The sequence below is a fragment of the Branchiostoma lanceolatum genome, chromosome 4 (genome assembly GCF_035083965.1).
Source record: "Branchiostoma lanceolatum isolate klBraLanc5 chromosome 4, klBraLanc5.hap2, whole genome shotgun sequence".
In the NCBI taxonomy this organism is placed as follows: domain Eukaryota; kingdom Metazoa; phylum Chordata; class Leptocardii; order Amphioxiformes; family Branchiostomatidae; genus Branchiostoma; species Branchiostoma lanceolatum.
Window position 1 is genome coordinate 2103914 of NC_089725.1, and position 17634 is coordinate 2121547.

Genomic DNA, 17634 nt, shown 5'->3' on the forward strand with positions numbered 1-17634 from the left:
ACCCCCTACTAGCGGCGGAATGAGCGATGTGCACAATGAACACAGGAGTGTGTCCTAGGCAATTCCTCACCAGACGGAAGGGGGGCCGGAATGACGGTGAGCGCAACGAGCGAGCTAAAAACTTTATTTCACACCTAATACATCCTGAAAACTAGATTTGCGTTGTACTGATGCGTGTGAGAGGACAACCGCTTCCTTTAATCAATTCATCTCATGTATTAAATGGATTGCGGGCAGTGTTCTATGCCTGCAGCGACAGAACCGAGGCTCCTTCGTGGCAATTTGTGTGTTCGGTCACGCAAAAAAGAAAGAACTGTCGAACAAATGTAGCCTCCAAGCAGGCCCAATGGATTGCAAAGATCGTATCCAACTGGAAGAAAGAGCTTGTACTTGGGTTGCAAAAGCGACTTCTTTCTGCCAGTTGGATACGGTCTTCGCAACCTATAGATCTGCTTGGAGATTAGAAAAAAATGTGTCTTTGAATTTTTGGGCGCCAGGTGGTCGAGAATGCAAAAAACATCATCTAACCTAACAAGCTCAAGTTAGAGTGGGTTATTATTTACCATTAGATTCATTGATGCACATTTAACTGTCCCTTGAAAGAGGCTCTGGATATAAGCATCACCGGCACATGCCTGGAGCAAGAGACCGCCGCGAGGCAACAGCACACCGCCTGAAGTTTGAACCCGTCCGCCGTGAAACGAATCGCCCTCCACCAGCCGAAGTGGGTGGGAACGGGTCTCCATTAATATCACAGGTATCGATGGCCGAGCAAGGCGAACATAGATTGAACCAATAACGAGGTAGTCGGGCCATCAATATTTCCTCCCCACAAGTTCCTGTCTCACCTGGCCCCAACGTGAGCCTTCCAAGACACCCTGGTAAATAGTAAAGATGGCCCCATAGCATTTTTGACGCCGTAGGGGCAGTGGGCTGTTATCCGCTGTGTCTATATCTAGGGCGTGGTATTGGAAGGCGAAGCCCAACTCTCTCCTTCCATCGCATTTACCTCCCTAACCGAATTCCAGGATCTATTTTTAAACCCGGGAGGAAATTCGTGTACTTTTCTCAAGGACACAACGTCTAGTCAGGAAAGCCAGGAATTGAACCCATGGAATATAGGTCTCGTGTACACTAGCCAATTAACGCAATAAAGGGTCCTAAAGTTGCACAATTTTGAATCGATACAATACGGTCTCTCGGCGTGCCCAGTGCCTGCATCAATTGCCTTCTTTTCTAAGAGTATTGCCATTCGTCATTGCTTCATATCAAAACGTAAAAGGGTATATACTCAAGGCGTTAATCATGTTGCCTGAAAGTACAAGCTTATCTTAAACCTACTCCACAAAAATGTCTAGACGTGGGAGTTTCTAAGTCTAAGTAAGGCCACAGCAAGTAAATCCTATGGATGACATCTTCTGTGGACTCCAAATCCAATAAGACAGTGCGAGAAACAAACAATATGGGTAAAGAAAAAATATGCCTAAAAGAGAACATACACGTTGTAACAAAAACTAAAGCGACAAAACATGGTATCACAACCAACAAGTCTTTCATTCCTGTATTAAGAAGTACACAAAATGACACTACTATGTTCACAAGTATCACTTACCAAGTTATCAACTAGTCTCTATTATCATTAATCCACAGGGAAAAATCCGCCACTTTGGAAAAAAAAACGGTGGGTTCGAGAGATCTCTAGTGCAGAACTCCCCGATTTCAGTATGCACAATTTAGATATACAGAAGTGCATCATGCAGACAGTCTGACATGTTGGGGAACGTTGGGTCGAGATCTGTTTGGATGTATCTTTTCAGGATGGCTGAATTTTGTACCCTGGTGGAATTCTGCTAGTAGGTGTTACTTGTCTACCACTAGTGTCGCTTCTTCAACTACCGGGACTACTTTTACTTCTACAGCTACACTCATGGCTTCTTCGCTTGTGTCACTACACCTTCACTGCATATTCTCCAATATTCGTGAAATAGACTGCTTAGATATTGAGGGAAAGGAAGTACAAGAGACAACAGAAATATTGAGAGAATGTACCAATTACTACTGCAAACTCTATCAGGAAGACAATACAGATGAAGATACAATTGATACAAGTGCAAAGAAGCCCTCTTTTCTATGAACTTAAACAAACGCCCTGGATTGAATGGTATACCACCAGAGTTCCTCGGGTTCTTTTGGCCAGCTATAGGAGACCTTATCTACGAATGCATTCAAGAAACTTTAAGGGAAGGAAAGATGTCTGTATTACAAAGACGTGCAGTTATAAGACTTATACACACAAAAAATGAGCGAAAGTGTTTAGACAACTGGCGGCCAATAAGCCTCCTTAATACAGACTATAAGATCTTTGTCCTTATATTTGCAAACAGACTGAAAAAATTAATACACAAGTTGATCGAACATGACCAAACTGCTTATATTAAAGGAAGATTTATCGGGCAGAATGTACGCCTGATACAAGACATTATAGACTACACAGAAATTAGAAACTTACCTGGAGCTATCATTTTTTTGGACTTTGCTAAAGCATTTGATTCTATAAACAGAAAATTCATGTGGAAAGTGCTTGAAAAATTTAATTTTGGTCCCCATTTCATTCACGCCATGCAATGTATGTACAGTGACATTAGTAGTAATATCATCAATCAAGGTTGGATGTCTGAATCCTTCCCCCTTAACAGAGGTATCCGTCAGGGATGTCCTATATCTGCACTTCTCTTTATCTTAGCTGTAGAAGTTATGGCAGTGAACATTAGGGATGCACAGGACATAGCTGGAATAAAAGTTAAAACTAACTCTGTTGATACTGTTGAAATTAAAATCTCACAGATAGCCGATGACACCACTTTATTTGTGTCTGACGTGACATCTATGGAAAATGCCTTCATACATATTCACAATTTTTGTAGTGTTTCTAGTCTTAAGTTAAATGTTAAAAAATGTGAAGGTCTATGGATCGGAACGTATATAGACAGACAAGACACCCCCCTAGATATATATTGGCCGAAGCGCCCCATAAAATCCTTAGGCATCTATTTCTATAACTCTTCCCTCCACCATGAGTGTGAACTTCTAAATTGGGAGAAAAAGATAGAAAGGCTGAAAAACACATTGCAAGTCTGAAGATGTAGAAATCTAACTTTGTATGGAAAAATCACTATCATTAAGTCATTAGCTCTTTCACAGTTTATACACAATATGGCAATGATTGTTACCCCACCCTGGGTTGTTACATCTATAAAAAGAGAAATTTTCAAGTTTTTATGGAAAGGCAAAAAGGACAAAATCAAAAGAGATGTCATAAGCCAACCCACTGAAATGGGTGGACTCAACATGTTAAACTTAGATTACCAGAAAAACGCACTCTTATCACGTTGGATATATAGGTTGATAGTGGATGATAAATCTAGATGGAAAGCACTCCCCCTATTGTATGTTAATTCTTTTGGTCCCAATAATCTTATTTTGCAGATGAACTTTGAAAAAGAAGGCGATGGACCAAACTTCATCCATATACCCAAATTTTATAAAGAAGTCATTTTATCCTATCACAAAATTGAGAAAAGTGATGACGTAAGGCCCCAGTACTTAAAAGAACAGATAATATGGTGTAATAGAAATATTAGATCACAAGGTAAAACTTTATTCTTCCCTCAATGGATTAAAGAAGGCATAATATATGTGAAAGACCTATTCCCCAGGGGAAAATTCATCTCATCAAATGAATACCCTACACTTAGCCACCGACCCAGTACTTTAATTGAGCAAATAACCCTGTATCAAGCCCTACCCAGCACCTGGAAAACTTGTCAAAAAAGAACTCTACTCAGATGACCGCCCAACACATCTTGTAGCCCCACCCCCACATCAGTTTAAAGCTACAACAAAATCCTGTAAATTACTCTATTCTACACTCGCTCTTAAACATGCAGTATTGCCAAGCTGTCAACAAAAATGGCAGACAATTTTTCATTTCACTGAATCCTTTGACTGGAAAAAAAATTGGACTTTGCTCTGCAAAACTGCATGTAAGGACACACAAATAGCTGAACTAAATTACAAACTACTGCATCAAATATTACCGTGTGGTGAAAAATTAAACAAATGGAGAATACATGATGAAAATGGGCTAATAATAGATCCTATATGTAAACTATGTGATAGTGGTGATATTGATAATTATAGACACATGTTTGTGGAATGTAAGAGATTATCAGACCTGTGGGACACAGTTCAGCATTACATACCTTTCAGTAGCAGTAATCCTACAATAGATTTTGAAGAAGTAATACTAGGGAAAGTCAGTCAGACTCTGAACATACCCCACCTTAAAAGACGAATATTAATAACATCTATAGCTAAATGGGTCATATTCAAAACATGGATATCTCTAAGAAAGACCCAAAACCCCGCCTCACATCAAAACAATTTGCCCATTCTTTTTAAATGGGAAATGAAGAAGAGAGTTACCTCTGCCTGTGAACCTCTAGCTACCTCTTGATTACTGTAGATAGCTTTTATTGATGAGTTTTGTTGACTTTTGTAAACAAGGAACTAAGTTTGTTATGATATTTTATGTATGAGTTACGTTTTAGTTTCTTAGCTTGCTTTTTTTGACGGCCTTTTAGTTACGCTGTTTTATGTTGTGAATGTGTCATTAACTTTAAAATGTGGAGTAAACGGGAAACAAACAACTGATATGATCTGCCTGACTTAGCACACAATGTATAATACTGTAAATATGTTACTATGACACAACCAGCATCTTTATGTGATATGTGGTTTAATCTTGAACCATCCTGCCAGTCTATGTACTGTAACACAATGTCATATACTCTTTGGTGCCAACATTGTAACATGTGTAATATATTATGCTGTAACATTGATGTATATTGTGAATAAAATGTGGAGAAAAAAAAAGAAAAAAGGCCACAGCAAGTAAATCTTATGGATGACATCTTCTGTGGACTCCAAATCCAATAAGACGGTGCGAGAAACAAACAATATGGGTAAAGAAAAATATGCCTAAAAGAGAACATACACGTTGTAACAATAACTAAAGTGACAAAGCATGGCATCACAACCAACAAGTCTTTCATTCCTACATTAAAGAAGTACACAGAGTGACACTACTGTGGTCACAAGTATCGCTTACCAAGTTATCAACTAGTCTCTATTATCATTAATCCACAGGGAAAAATCCGCCACTTTGGAAAAAAAACAGTGGATTTGAGAGATCTCTAGTGCAGAACTCCCCAGTTTCAGTATGCACAATTTAGATATACAGAAGTGCATCATGCAGACAGTCTGACATGCTGGGGAACGTTGGGTCGAGATCTGTTTGGATGTATCTTTTCAGGATGGCTGAATTTTGTACCCTGGTGGAATTCTGCTAGTAGGTGTTACATAGCTACCACTAGTGTCGCTTCTTCAACTACAGGGACTACTTTTACTTCTACAGCTACACTCATGGCTTCTTCGCTTGTGTCACTACACCTTCACCAGAGGCTGCATATTCTCCAATATTCGTGTCTGGTTGCTACAAAATGTTGTAACTGCTGCCTGAAACCTCTGACCATTTTCAAAATCTATCCAGTTGCTTGAGTAGCTGTTATCATGTGTATCTTATTACCTGCATGTCCAACATTCATCAGCACAACTTTAGGATATTTAAACGACTGCAGAATGATGGTGATGAAGCATGAGATCATTCTATTTCTACAAAGATAATTTATTGTTTTTCACAGACTGTCAATCAATTTTTAGTTGTATCTTTAATGTGACAGCGCTCAACGAATCTCATAGACAAAAGCGTGTTTTGGTGTCATTTCATTTAAATTTTGCATCATCTTCCAATTATGAAATCAAAAGAGTTACACACATCCAATTAAAATCGCAGCCAAGTCGCCGTGCGATCGCCACCAAGTGGAAAGAAAATGCAACCCATTGCTAAGAACTTGATAATCATCATCAACCTAGGAAACTGGGACTTTTCACCAACAGCCAGTTCCGATGCTACCTAAAATATGACAGAGTGCTCAACGAATCTCATAGATACAAGTGTGTTTTGCAGTCATTCTTTTACATGTTGCATCATATTGCAATTATGAAATCATAAGAGTTAAACAAATCCAATTTAGGTCGCAACCTGGGCGCAGTTCGATCGCCGTCTAGTGGAAAGGAAGGCGACCCAAGGCTTTAAAACTTGATAATCATCGTCCACCTAGGAAACTGGGCCTTCCACCAACAGCCAGATCCGCTGCTACCTAAAATGTGCGCTCAACAGAGCGCTCAACGAATTTCATAGATACAAGTGTGTTTTGCAGTCATTCTTTTAAATGTTGCATCGTATTGCAATTATGAAATCAAAAGCGTTACACAAATCCAGTTTAGGTCGCAGCCAGGGCGCAATGCGATCGCCGTCTAGTGGAAAGAAAGGCGACCCAAGGCTTTAGAACTTGATAATCATCATCCACCTAGGAAACTGGGACTTTCCAACAACAGCCGTTCCGCAGCTAGACGAATGATAGAGAGCTAGAGAGCACCATCGTTGAACTTGGATTGCAAGCTGATTAATATAGGGTCAATAGAGGGCATTGGGTCGACCAGCCTCCCACCCACCCACTTGTAGAACGCTCATAAATTACAGAGCAGACATGTCTAGCGAAAGTGCCTCTGTTTAAAAGATGACGATTCAGCACTATAACGAATCCACACAACGACCCCCCCCCCCCCCCCCACCACCACCTACACCCACACAAATGTGCAATGATTAAAGAAACGAGGCTATAGACAAAATTTTCCTGCCAACAATGATTATTTTGTAATATCGCCCCATGGTCCTGTCAACGCTAACCTTATTACATGTGCAAATTATTGGGCCAAAGAGCTGGAAAAAATCATTGCCATAATGTCATTTACCGACTAAGATTAACTTAAATCCAGTTATATCTCATTCAACGAATGACATACATTTGAGTGTTTTTTACGATGTATATTACACATTTGTACTGATTATTCGATTTCCCATTAATTAGCATGAAAACAAAGTTTGTCTCACTCATAAAAATCTAAATAGTAAATGAGTCATAAATCAAATTAGACAGACATTATCGAGGGCGACACAAACAAGCACACACACACACACACATATTCACGCACATACACTTACACACACACACAAACTTAAGAAAATACACACGTACACATACACACACGCACACACACACACACTAACACTTACACAGGCAAACACACACACTTAATCACAAACACTCACACACGCACACACACTTACACACACACATAATTAGACAAGCACACACACACGTAAACACACACACGCATGCGCACACATATTTAAGTTAAAGAACCTACTTTTTCGCTGTTTCCATAATAAATGTTGTAATGAATTCTTAATCTCAATCCGTTAATGACCTATAATTCAAGGCAATACTTAACAATCAAAATGATCTTAATTCACTATTATTTCACTGGATACGCCGTATGCATGCTATGCTGTCACGCGGTACAAAAACAGATCCATCTACCCAAAAGCACGGGATGTACATTCATTTGTCAGCTTCTCATTCAATATTAGAAATGTACAAAAGATGTAAATGAAATACTGCGGTTACCAAAATAACAGTTCTCTCTGAAGCAGCTGTACCTGTACTATTACCAGAGACAATTAGAGGGCCGTAGTTCAGAACCTAATGTCACAGCCAGCTTATCATCCAAAAAGTGCAAACAGTTATTGGACAAGCATCCGGCGTTGAAGCACGTCTTATAATGTATTGTAAGTCCACAAGTATTTTGTGTGGCCTTTGTAGCGAAGCTTCAGGAGCGAGCTTAATAATATATTCTAGGCCCGTTTCGCAAGACTTCACAAGAATCCGTCCGAGGACGCCGCCTGTCACCCTATACTTTGTTAATAAGGTCTGGCATACCGGCAAGAATTCCCAGAATTTTACAGGAATCCGTCTGCGGACCCGCCTGTCACTTTATACCTTGTTAGTAAGGTCTGGCATTCCTGCACACAAGTCGATGACAGATGACCTACTTACGTGGTGTCCGATTCCGTACTATTGGGAGCTTGTCAGTGAGTTACACAAAATCTAGTGTTCTTGGTTCGAAAATGGGGTTTCAACCTACCCCAGTTGATCTATTATCACAAGAACTTGTTGAACACCAAAAAACCTGTGTGGACACTAAACCTTCAGACTGGCTTGGCAGACGCCTTACTTACTTAGCACTTTGTTAACAAATATTATCATGTCAGAACTAGAGAGTGCTACGTTGATACTTTTTTTACAGTGAAGTATGATCAACCCAGACACCTTCGCTATGGCAATAATTTTTAATTGCCACACTTATTGAGACTGTTATGGATGCAAAAATACATCACTCGTCAACCGGGTAGTCTACGCAGGCGCTAGGCCCGTAAGACATCCTGCGGTTACCGGGATATTTTGAGGGCACGGCCGGGTCCTCAGATTTTTATTTATTCCCAGTTAAAATCAACCAGGGACCCGGTGACAGAATAGACACCGTAACCTAATCGCGAAAACACAGAGAGGTACCTCCTGGTTTGTCGGCAACTACAACTCCTACGGGTACCGGTGCAAATGTGACCACCAAGGTTCATTGGTTCTCCATGGTCAAACATAGTTGCACAGGTCGAATTGTTGGTACACCAATATAATGTGCATATGCACCTAGTTTTTCGAGCCCTGCTAGAGGTGTTTGTTTTGTATGCTGACACATGAAGAATGAGAACTGGAGCTTGGGGATCACTACTGTACACACAGACGGAGTTCTATTGTCAAAAGCAGTACACGTTTATGGAAAGAGCCGTCTAGATAAGACTCACGGGTGAGCCCAACGTAGATCCGATAAGTTCATAGAACGTGCATAGCCAGCTATAGATTGCACTATGAGTTCATAAAGGCCCTTTTTATAATTACCTTCACGGAAGGAAAAAAAATGTTGTCTTGGCTCTGTTTCTTCCTCTTTTCTTTTTCTGTTCCAAACGACTACACTAGTAAGGTCAATGACCTGGACCAGAAAACTGTCACCATGGTTACTGGTTAAGTAACAGAAACCCTGTGGTTTTCGATTACATAATGTAGCAGGAGGTAGGACAGAGCTTGAGGGGCTGGTCAACATGTATATGAATATTTTAGAGTAAGAATATACAGAGCAGTAGTTTGATACGCCAGAATTGTAAAGCTAATTGCAAATGTCTCCTTTCTAGTTTTATAAAAACATTCTTATGTCAATCATTACTTATTTAGATCACTTATGATCTTCGAGATCAACAAAGACGGCTTTGAGCAATAAAAACAAACATTTCAAGCACATGCGTCTGCAAACTCCAACAACAAGACAAAACCTGGAAATATGCTATCTAATTTCTCGTCTCTTGTGCCATTAGACGTTATCATTATTCTCTCATCAATGTGCCATAAGAATATTAGACTTTTAAGTATCAATCTCTCAGTCATGACGTCAAAATCAAGATTGCATCGCGTATCTGATGTACTTCACATCTTCGAACTTAATGATTCAATTAGATGCTTGAGATTATGTCGTTATCAAAACGGTGCACTCTTTGTTTTCTCTAGCCCGATGAGTGCCCACACATCTAATTATAGCCTATATAATCACCGTACTTATCACGGGACCCTTTTATCGCCGTTCACCATGCAGCGATAAAAGTTTTATTAGCAAGGTTCCCCCATCATTTGGGGATGTGCTCAAGAATGCTGTAAAAACGGAGACGTCATTTCCAACATGAACACTCGTTTAGCCAATTTGGTAGGATAATATTACATTACCCCAAAGAATTGTATTTAATTAACATGCTCATAATTTGACTAAGATGCAAGTCTACATGGGCACGACCGAAGTACTCATTGCTTTGATGTGTCGAGCGTAGCTCCATAGAATACATTTCCGTTCGTTAGATACCATCAGGAACCACAGAAAGCCAATACGATGATGACCTTTAAGTTCTTGCAATTATCGGCAATTTGTTTGGTGTATTGATGTTAGAGCTGTGGCAAATAGAGTACGTAGTGCTTGGCATATTCTTAAGCATTATTAGGAGACAATTCGTTTGTATTGTACATTGTTCCAAGCATTGAATATGCAGTATACGGTATATTACTTATTCTAATAACTGTTCGCTTTTCTCTTACAATGAAGAATTTATAAGCTTGCAAGGATTGGCCAGTTCAGACAGTAATTGATGTTTGTAAATATTAGGTAATCTATTTTAAAATGATCAAGTAATGACAGACACCTTCTCTTGCTGATTATCAAGAAGAAACAATTCTGTCCATTTATGACATTCTCTTTATGAGGAATTGTCTCCAGGAGTGCATATATCACGACATCATTCCTGGCCCCCAAAATGTGACATTCCCACCGGAACCTCCAGGATGTTGTACCGTTTATGGTCTCTGCGAGATTACCCTTGACATACAATTAGCCATTCATGTGCCTGTTTGAGCCTCGTGCTATTTAAATGATTCATTCGACCTACCCTAGTTATATCGGGTTGTCTTTGATCTATCGGTCTTACTTGTTTGATGTGTCTCGTTTAAGGTTTCAAGGGGCTCTTTTTAGCATATCTGATGTAAGGCCGCCACCGTCTTCCCCCAATCTGTAACACCCTCGTGTCACCTTTGACGTCTAGGTCACATGACTACCTATTCAGTGCTGAAAAAAGATGGCGGATGGGGTCATGAAAGCTTCTCACCAAGCAACTTTTAGTCCTTTATAACAGTTTAACTATTTGTGTTAAGTATATGATGTATAGAGCCAGTAGAGCCACTTTCATTTGCACGAATACGTTGCATCACAAGTTATCATTTGCATATTTACCCATAGAAAGACCATGTTTGCCATTGGCATAAGTAACTGATTAATAAACATTAGTTGATCCATTGGCCCAGTAGACTACAAACGTTCCCATAATATACCATTCGGCTCCAGGGCCTGATTATTTTTAGTCGGACGACCTTCAACACGGAAGGGAAGGAGCTATTTATAAACCTTACAAAGATTTGTAAACATGCATCATGCACATACAGGGTACGTATACGGACAGGCAAAGACGAACTTATCATTCATAAAAATGTCAGAATGGATCGGGATGTCGATGAGTTAAATAAACGCGATGGTGACAAAACTGTTGAATGGTGGAATGACGGAATTGTTTATCAATCACCTTTTCTATGAAGCTATTAAACCCTTTGCATCATTGCATCATATCTGATACAAACAAGCATTCATCTTACTAAAATAATACGCAGCCAACCTTACCCTTCGGGCAATTTGCTTACTAAAGCCCCTGTCTCACAAGTACTCATTAACTTTTCCAGAGCATGGTTAGGATCGAGCTAGTCTTGAGCAAGTTCATCTTAAGGTCTCATTCATGGAGTTTTTCGCCAATAAGGCTTACATGTTATAATACGTGTTTTATATGGGCGCGTTTGTAATGAAGCTATAGGAAATGACCAATGTCATTTATTCTATGTTCAGAATATTTACCCTTGATCATGCAACAATTGCCAACAACTTCACCACATACAATCTTTGTTTAGAGCAATCACAAACTGTTCTTAGCTACACCCAAACAAAAGGCACTTTCCAGCTGCAAGCGCTCGACCGCATCAAACGAAATGCAGGGCTGTGCACGTCCGACCTCGCGCGCGGCTGCCGAACTTTACCTGCTAATTTCTTCAGTGACAAACAAGCTTTCATCAGTTTGACGATTGAGATCAGTCGGACTGACTAAAAGGGAATTTCCCACCGATATAAACACACGTTCATTCAGCCGTTATTTTTTTTGGTGTACGGGCTCTACACGCGGAGTAACACAGGAATGAGACCTTAAGTTGGTAGGTTGTCTACTAGTCCTAAAATGTCGGAAGCGCCAGCCGACTATGCATTTTGACAAATCAAACTTGGGGCAAGTCATGCTCTTCTTAGATGCGATCAGAGGAGCGAACTGGAGTTAAAACAAGTTTGATTCTAGGCTTTTCTCAACCCAGCGCCAACCTTCGTTGGGGATTGGTCTGTGGCAAAGTCGTGCATGTTTGACAGGGGCTTTGATAAATACGTTGCTCTATATAAGTCATGCCTTCACACACACACAAGGCATTAAAACATCAAAACCAACCGATATCTTCGTTTTCGTCCCAGTTCGAGCGGTAGTACGACCTAGTCCTATCGTCTCTCCCAGTCTTCCTACCGAACGAGCCGGGCAGAGTGGCCGTTCTCAGGGTACCGTCACAGAGCGTGTCCGGCTCCGCAAACTGCACGTGCCGGGGCCCGTTAGGAGCGGCGGCCTTCATGTCAGCGTTGATGGTGCTGTAGCGCGTGTTTTCCCATTGGGGTCTCATGTCTTCTCATGTATCACTACGCCATCTTCACCCTGAGGTGAAAATAAAAGACAAGTGATATTTCTACTTCTCTCTACATACACATGAACATGATTTTAAAAAGGTAAAAGGTAAAGGTAGTTCCATAGCAATTTTGAGGCCGTGGGGGCGGCGGGTATATATTAATCATTGTGTCTAGGGTACGGTATTGGAAGGCGGAGTCCATCCCTCTCCTTCCATAGCCTTTTATCTCCCGAACCGAAGTCGGGTACCCAATTTTACACCTGAGTGGAGTGAGGGAAGACGTATAAAGTGTGTTTCCCAAGGGCACAACATCGGTGGTATGTCAGGGGACTCGAGCCCAGAACCCCTGCGTTTTGGTCCAAACACCGTAACAGTTGCGTCAACATGATGCCGCTATAGAAAAAAGGAACGATCAGCTAGTGTCCTTCACCCCGCCTGGGCTTTTTATGTGTGCCACGGTATGGGCATCTCTACATGCGTAGGATACTCGATCGTGTGTCTTGTACGCAGCCAGAATCCCTGCTCAGCTCAACATCTCATTCAAAGAAGGCTTCAGGAGGGACGAGAAACGTTCTCTCCACTGATTATATAATACATCAGGAAGAGAGCACTACTAGATTATTGGAGGGGACCTTTGACTCTCTTTTACGTCGATGCATAAAGGGAATTTCGCAAGCTCATAACTCACTGTCAAAACGATTGAGACTTGGAGAATATAGTGTTGAATCTGTAGACCTTCGGTAAGAGATATCATCACGTATGTATTGGATAAGTAAGATACGTTTGCTGCGTCAGTCACAGGGCAGGTGTTTACGTAGCAGAATACTAATGAAGGAAACCAAATCTAGTTCTCAACAGGAAAGACGGCCTACCTGTCAAACTTTCAGGCACCATAGTGCCTGCCCTATCACCGCCGCGAGACAACATTATTAGCTCCTGTACTCAGACAACAGGAGCTAATTGAGTCATTAGCATCAAGACATATTCAAAGTTGAAACATGAACCACTGATCGTATTTCTGCCATTGACGAAATGTAGTGGATGCTACCTGAAACATCTGACCGTTTCCTACAGTTATTCAGTTGCTTGAGTAACTTGTGAAGTCAAGATCTCTTTGCCAGTGACAGTCTCAAGTTTAAAATTACAATAAACTCTCTACTGTCTAAGATACAACATGAGAGAGCCCTCGTCATATTGCCGGGTCTAATCTGAATCTAGAGCCTCTTATACAATGTGATATTTCTTGCTTCATCTACAAAGAACCTGGTCTATACATACTTATTTGAAACCATACGGCATACCGGTGTGCCGTCGAGTTAGTTGGTTACATACTTTACTTACATGAGAACATCCAAAAGAAAAGCTTAAAATACAAACCGTAAAAAGAGCGGACAAAGAAGAACCTCACACGTCGTACAACTGCACACAGGTTTCGTGATTTATACATGTAACACTTGCAAAGGTCGCTGCTTTGATCAAACACGTGTCAAGCCATTTATACAGCATCCATTGGTGGCTGCTTTAGGCATGGAATTTCTATGACAGATTGTACAATATTATGACAGACTACTTGCAAAACACTCGCACAGACAGCAAAATATCCACCTCTTGTTAACGTTGAGGTAGTATTCTTGCCACTCTTGAGCACATCCTGATCATCAAATTTAAATGCTACGGTCCCAATTGCGCCGGTGCCTATAGGGTGTGTAGTCCCGCCCGGGCCCCGAAGCTACAAATATGTCCCGGTGGACTGCCTGGTACTGGGTACCTCATACCTCCATGAATTATCTAGAGCCTGACATTGTTATGCAGATGACTTACACATTCTTAATCTATGCATGGTGATGTTGACCTTCATCTAAATTACATCTGTCACAAGTAAGAAGTTCCCATCATTAAGGGGTTATGCCATTTTTCTATTGATTATGTCAATAATTCCCTTATATTAATCAGTTCCTTATTTGCGTATTGGGTATATGTTTATGTTCCAGTGCCATAAATCACATGTGTGCGACGACCCACGACGAACGTGACCGCACCGCCATTTAGGAACAATGCATGCAGGATGACGCTCAGCAACTTTTCATATAAGAAAGTTTGGGGCCTTGAGTGATCGCAAAACCAAAGGGCACTGACTTACGGATATTCTGTTACTTATCTTAATGTCATTCTGTCGTTATAGCCGTGCAACATCTGGGGGCATTATTTTTGCTCTCTGTGCCTGTAAGATGACCCTTGTCGATAGTTTACATTAAACGCTCACACAAGGGGCTTCTATTACGCAAAAAAATCTACAAGCGGGTTATAGAAACTGAAAGAAAGAGACGGGACCGCGGGCGATTCTAGTTGTTGCGGGTTCGTCTGAAATACTAAAATCCTCCCCTTTGCACTTTTTGTAGAAAGCTACATGGCGCATGCGTTTTTTTGTGTGTGAGTGTATTACACACCGTTAAACCACCTCATGGCGTAACACACCATGTTTGTACTAAACAGTTAGCGTCCGTAGCAGGCCTTCCCACTAGCGTTTGATTAGCGATTTTTGTAAATATCTTTTTGGGGGGGGGTATCTGCTTGAGCCCCCGTAACTACTTGGGCCCCGTATCTGATTGGGATCGTGGTAATTGCTGGGGGCTCAAGCAGATACGCCCCCCCCCCCCCAAAAAAAAAAAATTTGACAAACGCTAGTAAAACGCTGGTGGGAAGGCCTGCAATGGAGGCTACTGAACAGTACAAGCTGCATATCCGGTACAGATTTATTTTATCCACTCACAACGGGATGATCCCCAAGTCTTTTCCAAAACGTTTTGGGTTCTTTAATGTTCATTAGGGGTGACGTTGCTCTTTTCAAACACAGGACCCCCATTTAACGTTATATGCAAGGGGCGCCCCTAACCGAAGCTAGGTACTACTTTTCACCAGTGGAAAGTTTATTTTGCAAGTGCACAACGTCGGGATCTGTCAGGGGTTCGAACGCAGTACCTCCAAGTTCTGGGTCAACCACTCTAAACAAAAGATCACCGTGCCAACTAGTAGACGTAGAAGCAGAGTACAACATTACCAGCAGTAGTTGTGAAGTTGCTACTTCTTCAGAAGAGCAAAAGAAACCAGTCCACCAACCTTGTACAACATCACTCACACATGCACATCAGAAGGACTCAAATTGCTGCAAGGTGATGTGCCGTTTCTGCAGTAGTCAATCATTTCCTTCAAAAGGGAATTACCCGATAATAAAATGAAAATCAGACATAATTTGTCATACTGGTAATATAAAGACGACATGCCTTCCACCCTGCGAGGAAACCGTACTTTGCGTTCAATCATCCTTTATTCGTCCATGTCCCTTTTTCGGCGTGACGCCACCGCGGGGGTCCGAAATTTTTATAATGTCACTGCTGATGGAAACAAAAGCGCGTCAGGAGGCCGCATTTTGATACACGACACTCAGACTATGGTCTCGCTTCGTTCCCCCATGTTCATGTCATGCGTTTCTATCTCCCAGTACCATACCTTCATGCAGTGCAATTTTCATGCAGGCGTGTTTGATGTCGCCGCTTTGAAACTCTCCTCAACACGAGATAAAAAGAAAACAAATGTGAAGCAAAGGGAGGTAAAGTATTAATGGCCTCTTGCATCATTTTTCATCTTCGCTTCTGCGTGGAAACTTTGAAATGAGCAAGGTAGGCAACCTTTTGGGATTGGTCTTTAGATTAGAAAAAAAGTTTGGTTTTTGCCTAGGGCTCTGAACAGATCTGGTCTATAAGCAGCCTCTATGACTTTGAACCTTTTTACCGCTAGGGAAACAGATGTTCCCTGCTGTAGAAAAATGGAATCTAAGGCAAAAAAATGTAGATCAGTACGATTGCCTGGAGTACTCTTGCTGTAAGTAAGCCCTTGTAACAAATCTTACGCACTCAAGGAGCCCGCGTGATAAGAGCGGTCCAGAAGATGTCTTGATGCAGACATTGTAAGGTAAGAATCTTGAAGAAGATTCACGGGTCTCCTTCTACTCGTAGTTTTGTGCAATCGGCCCTATTTTTCTTTCTTATCTGACGTCTTATGATTATTCAGTTCTTGATGCATGTACGACTTGCAGGCTGTTCTTGCTTTATCATAGGCAACATTGCTGAATAAATCGCGATGCACTCAAGGATGTAGTTGTGATGCCGCGATGAAAGAAGCAGACCGCAGTCAGCCATAGACATGGCCAATGACGTCTTACACTCTGTTCCCCCAAAACCATCCTAATCTTATAAAAGGTGTGCATGTTGTATGCATATCTACCTGTCAGCAGCATACACGTGATGGAAGCTTTTACATGCAAAGTACAGAGCAGCACCAGTTTAACACTGTCGAGAGCCCCACTGGCAGCACCTTGAAACAACGATGCAACGTGAAACTCCAAAGACATCGTGCTTAAATGAGTGTCACTGCGTGCTTCTTACGGACCGACATAAAATTAGTGTAAATTTGATATTCAAGCACGCTAAAAATAATACGTAAGTCAACTTAAACGGTAACAAGAGGGAACATTTACGCATATTTCAAGAGTATTAAAAAGAGCGGATCTTATGTAGTGAGTCCAGTGAATTTGGTAAAATTATTTTTTTCGTCATTTTACAAACTCTTGATCGAGGAAAATTAATGCATTCTCTTCTTAAATTGAATCATGTAACAGGACGATCGATTCGTGGACCATATCAACATTAAATCTAACAGTCCTGAATGATACAATTCCGTTCATGATAACCAAGCCCAGCTCCCATTAACTTTAAAGGGAGCGATATGGCAGCACACAGCTGAAAAAATACAGCGACCATTTAGCACGAAAATGGACTTCAGATGAACGGTTCTGACGTGAGTAATTCCTACTATAAGTCGTCCAAGTAGGGGAAAAAGCCGCATAACGTTTTCAATCTCGACCTTTTGTCTTTAATGAGGTACCATTTCATGATGGTTATCTTCGAATCGATGCTAAATGCCACGATTAGTGTCCAATAATAGCTGGACAGTAATGTCTAGCTGACAAGAGAGATCTACGGAGATCATTAGCTCGTCTGGATCCCAGACGGTCCCCATTATTTAGCTTGTACAGGATTTCAATTGTTTGTCATGTGATTCTAGCAGTGAGTTAGGATCAGGTGATACTGATCGCTGTACGTGGCAAGGGAATAAAGGCTTGTGGCATTTCAAAAGCTTGGATCTG

The 17634-nt window shown here is 41.2% G+C and overlaps 1 protein-coding gene across 2 annotated transcripts in view; it reads right to left on the minus strand.

Moving 5' to 3' along the window:
- The window catches only part of LOC136432213 (angiopoietin-related protein 7-like), an 83061-nt gene that overhangs the window by 16750 nt on the left and 48677 nt on the right, over positions 1 to 17634 (minus strand). For both annotated transcript variants that reach the window (XM_066423265.1, XM_066423266.1), the window contains exon 2: positions 12206 to 12460. In XM_066423265.1, coding sequence (XP_066279362.1) covers positions 12206 to 12428 — 223 coding nt within the window. In that variant the 5' untranslated portion in view covers positions 12429 to 12460. The remainder of the gene's footprint in view (positions 1 to 12205; positions 12461 to 17634) is intronic.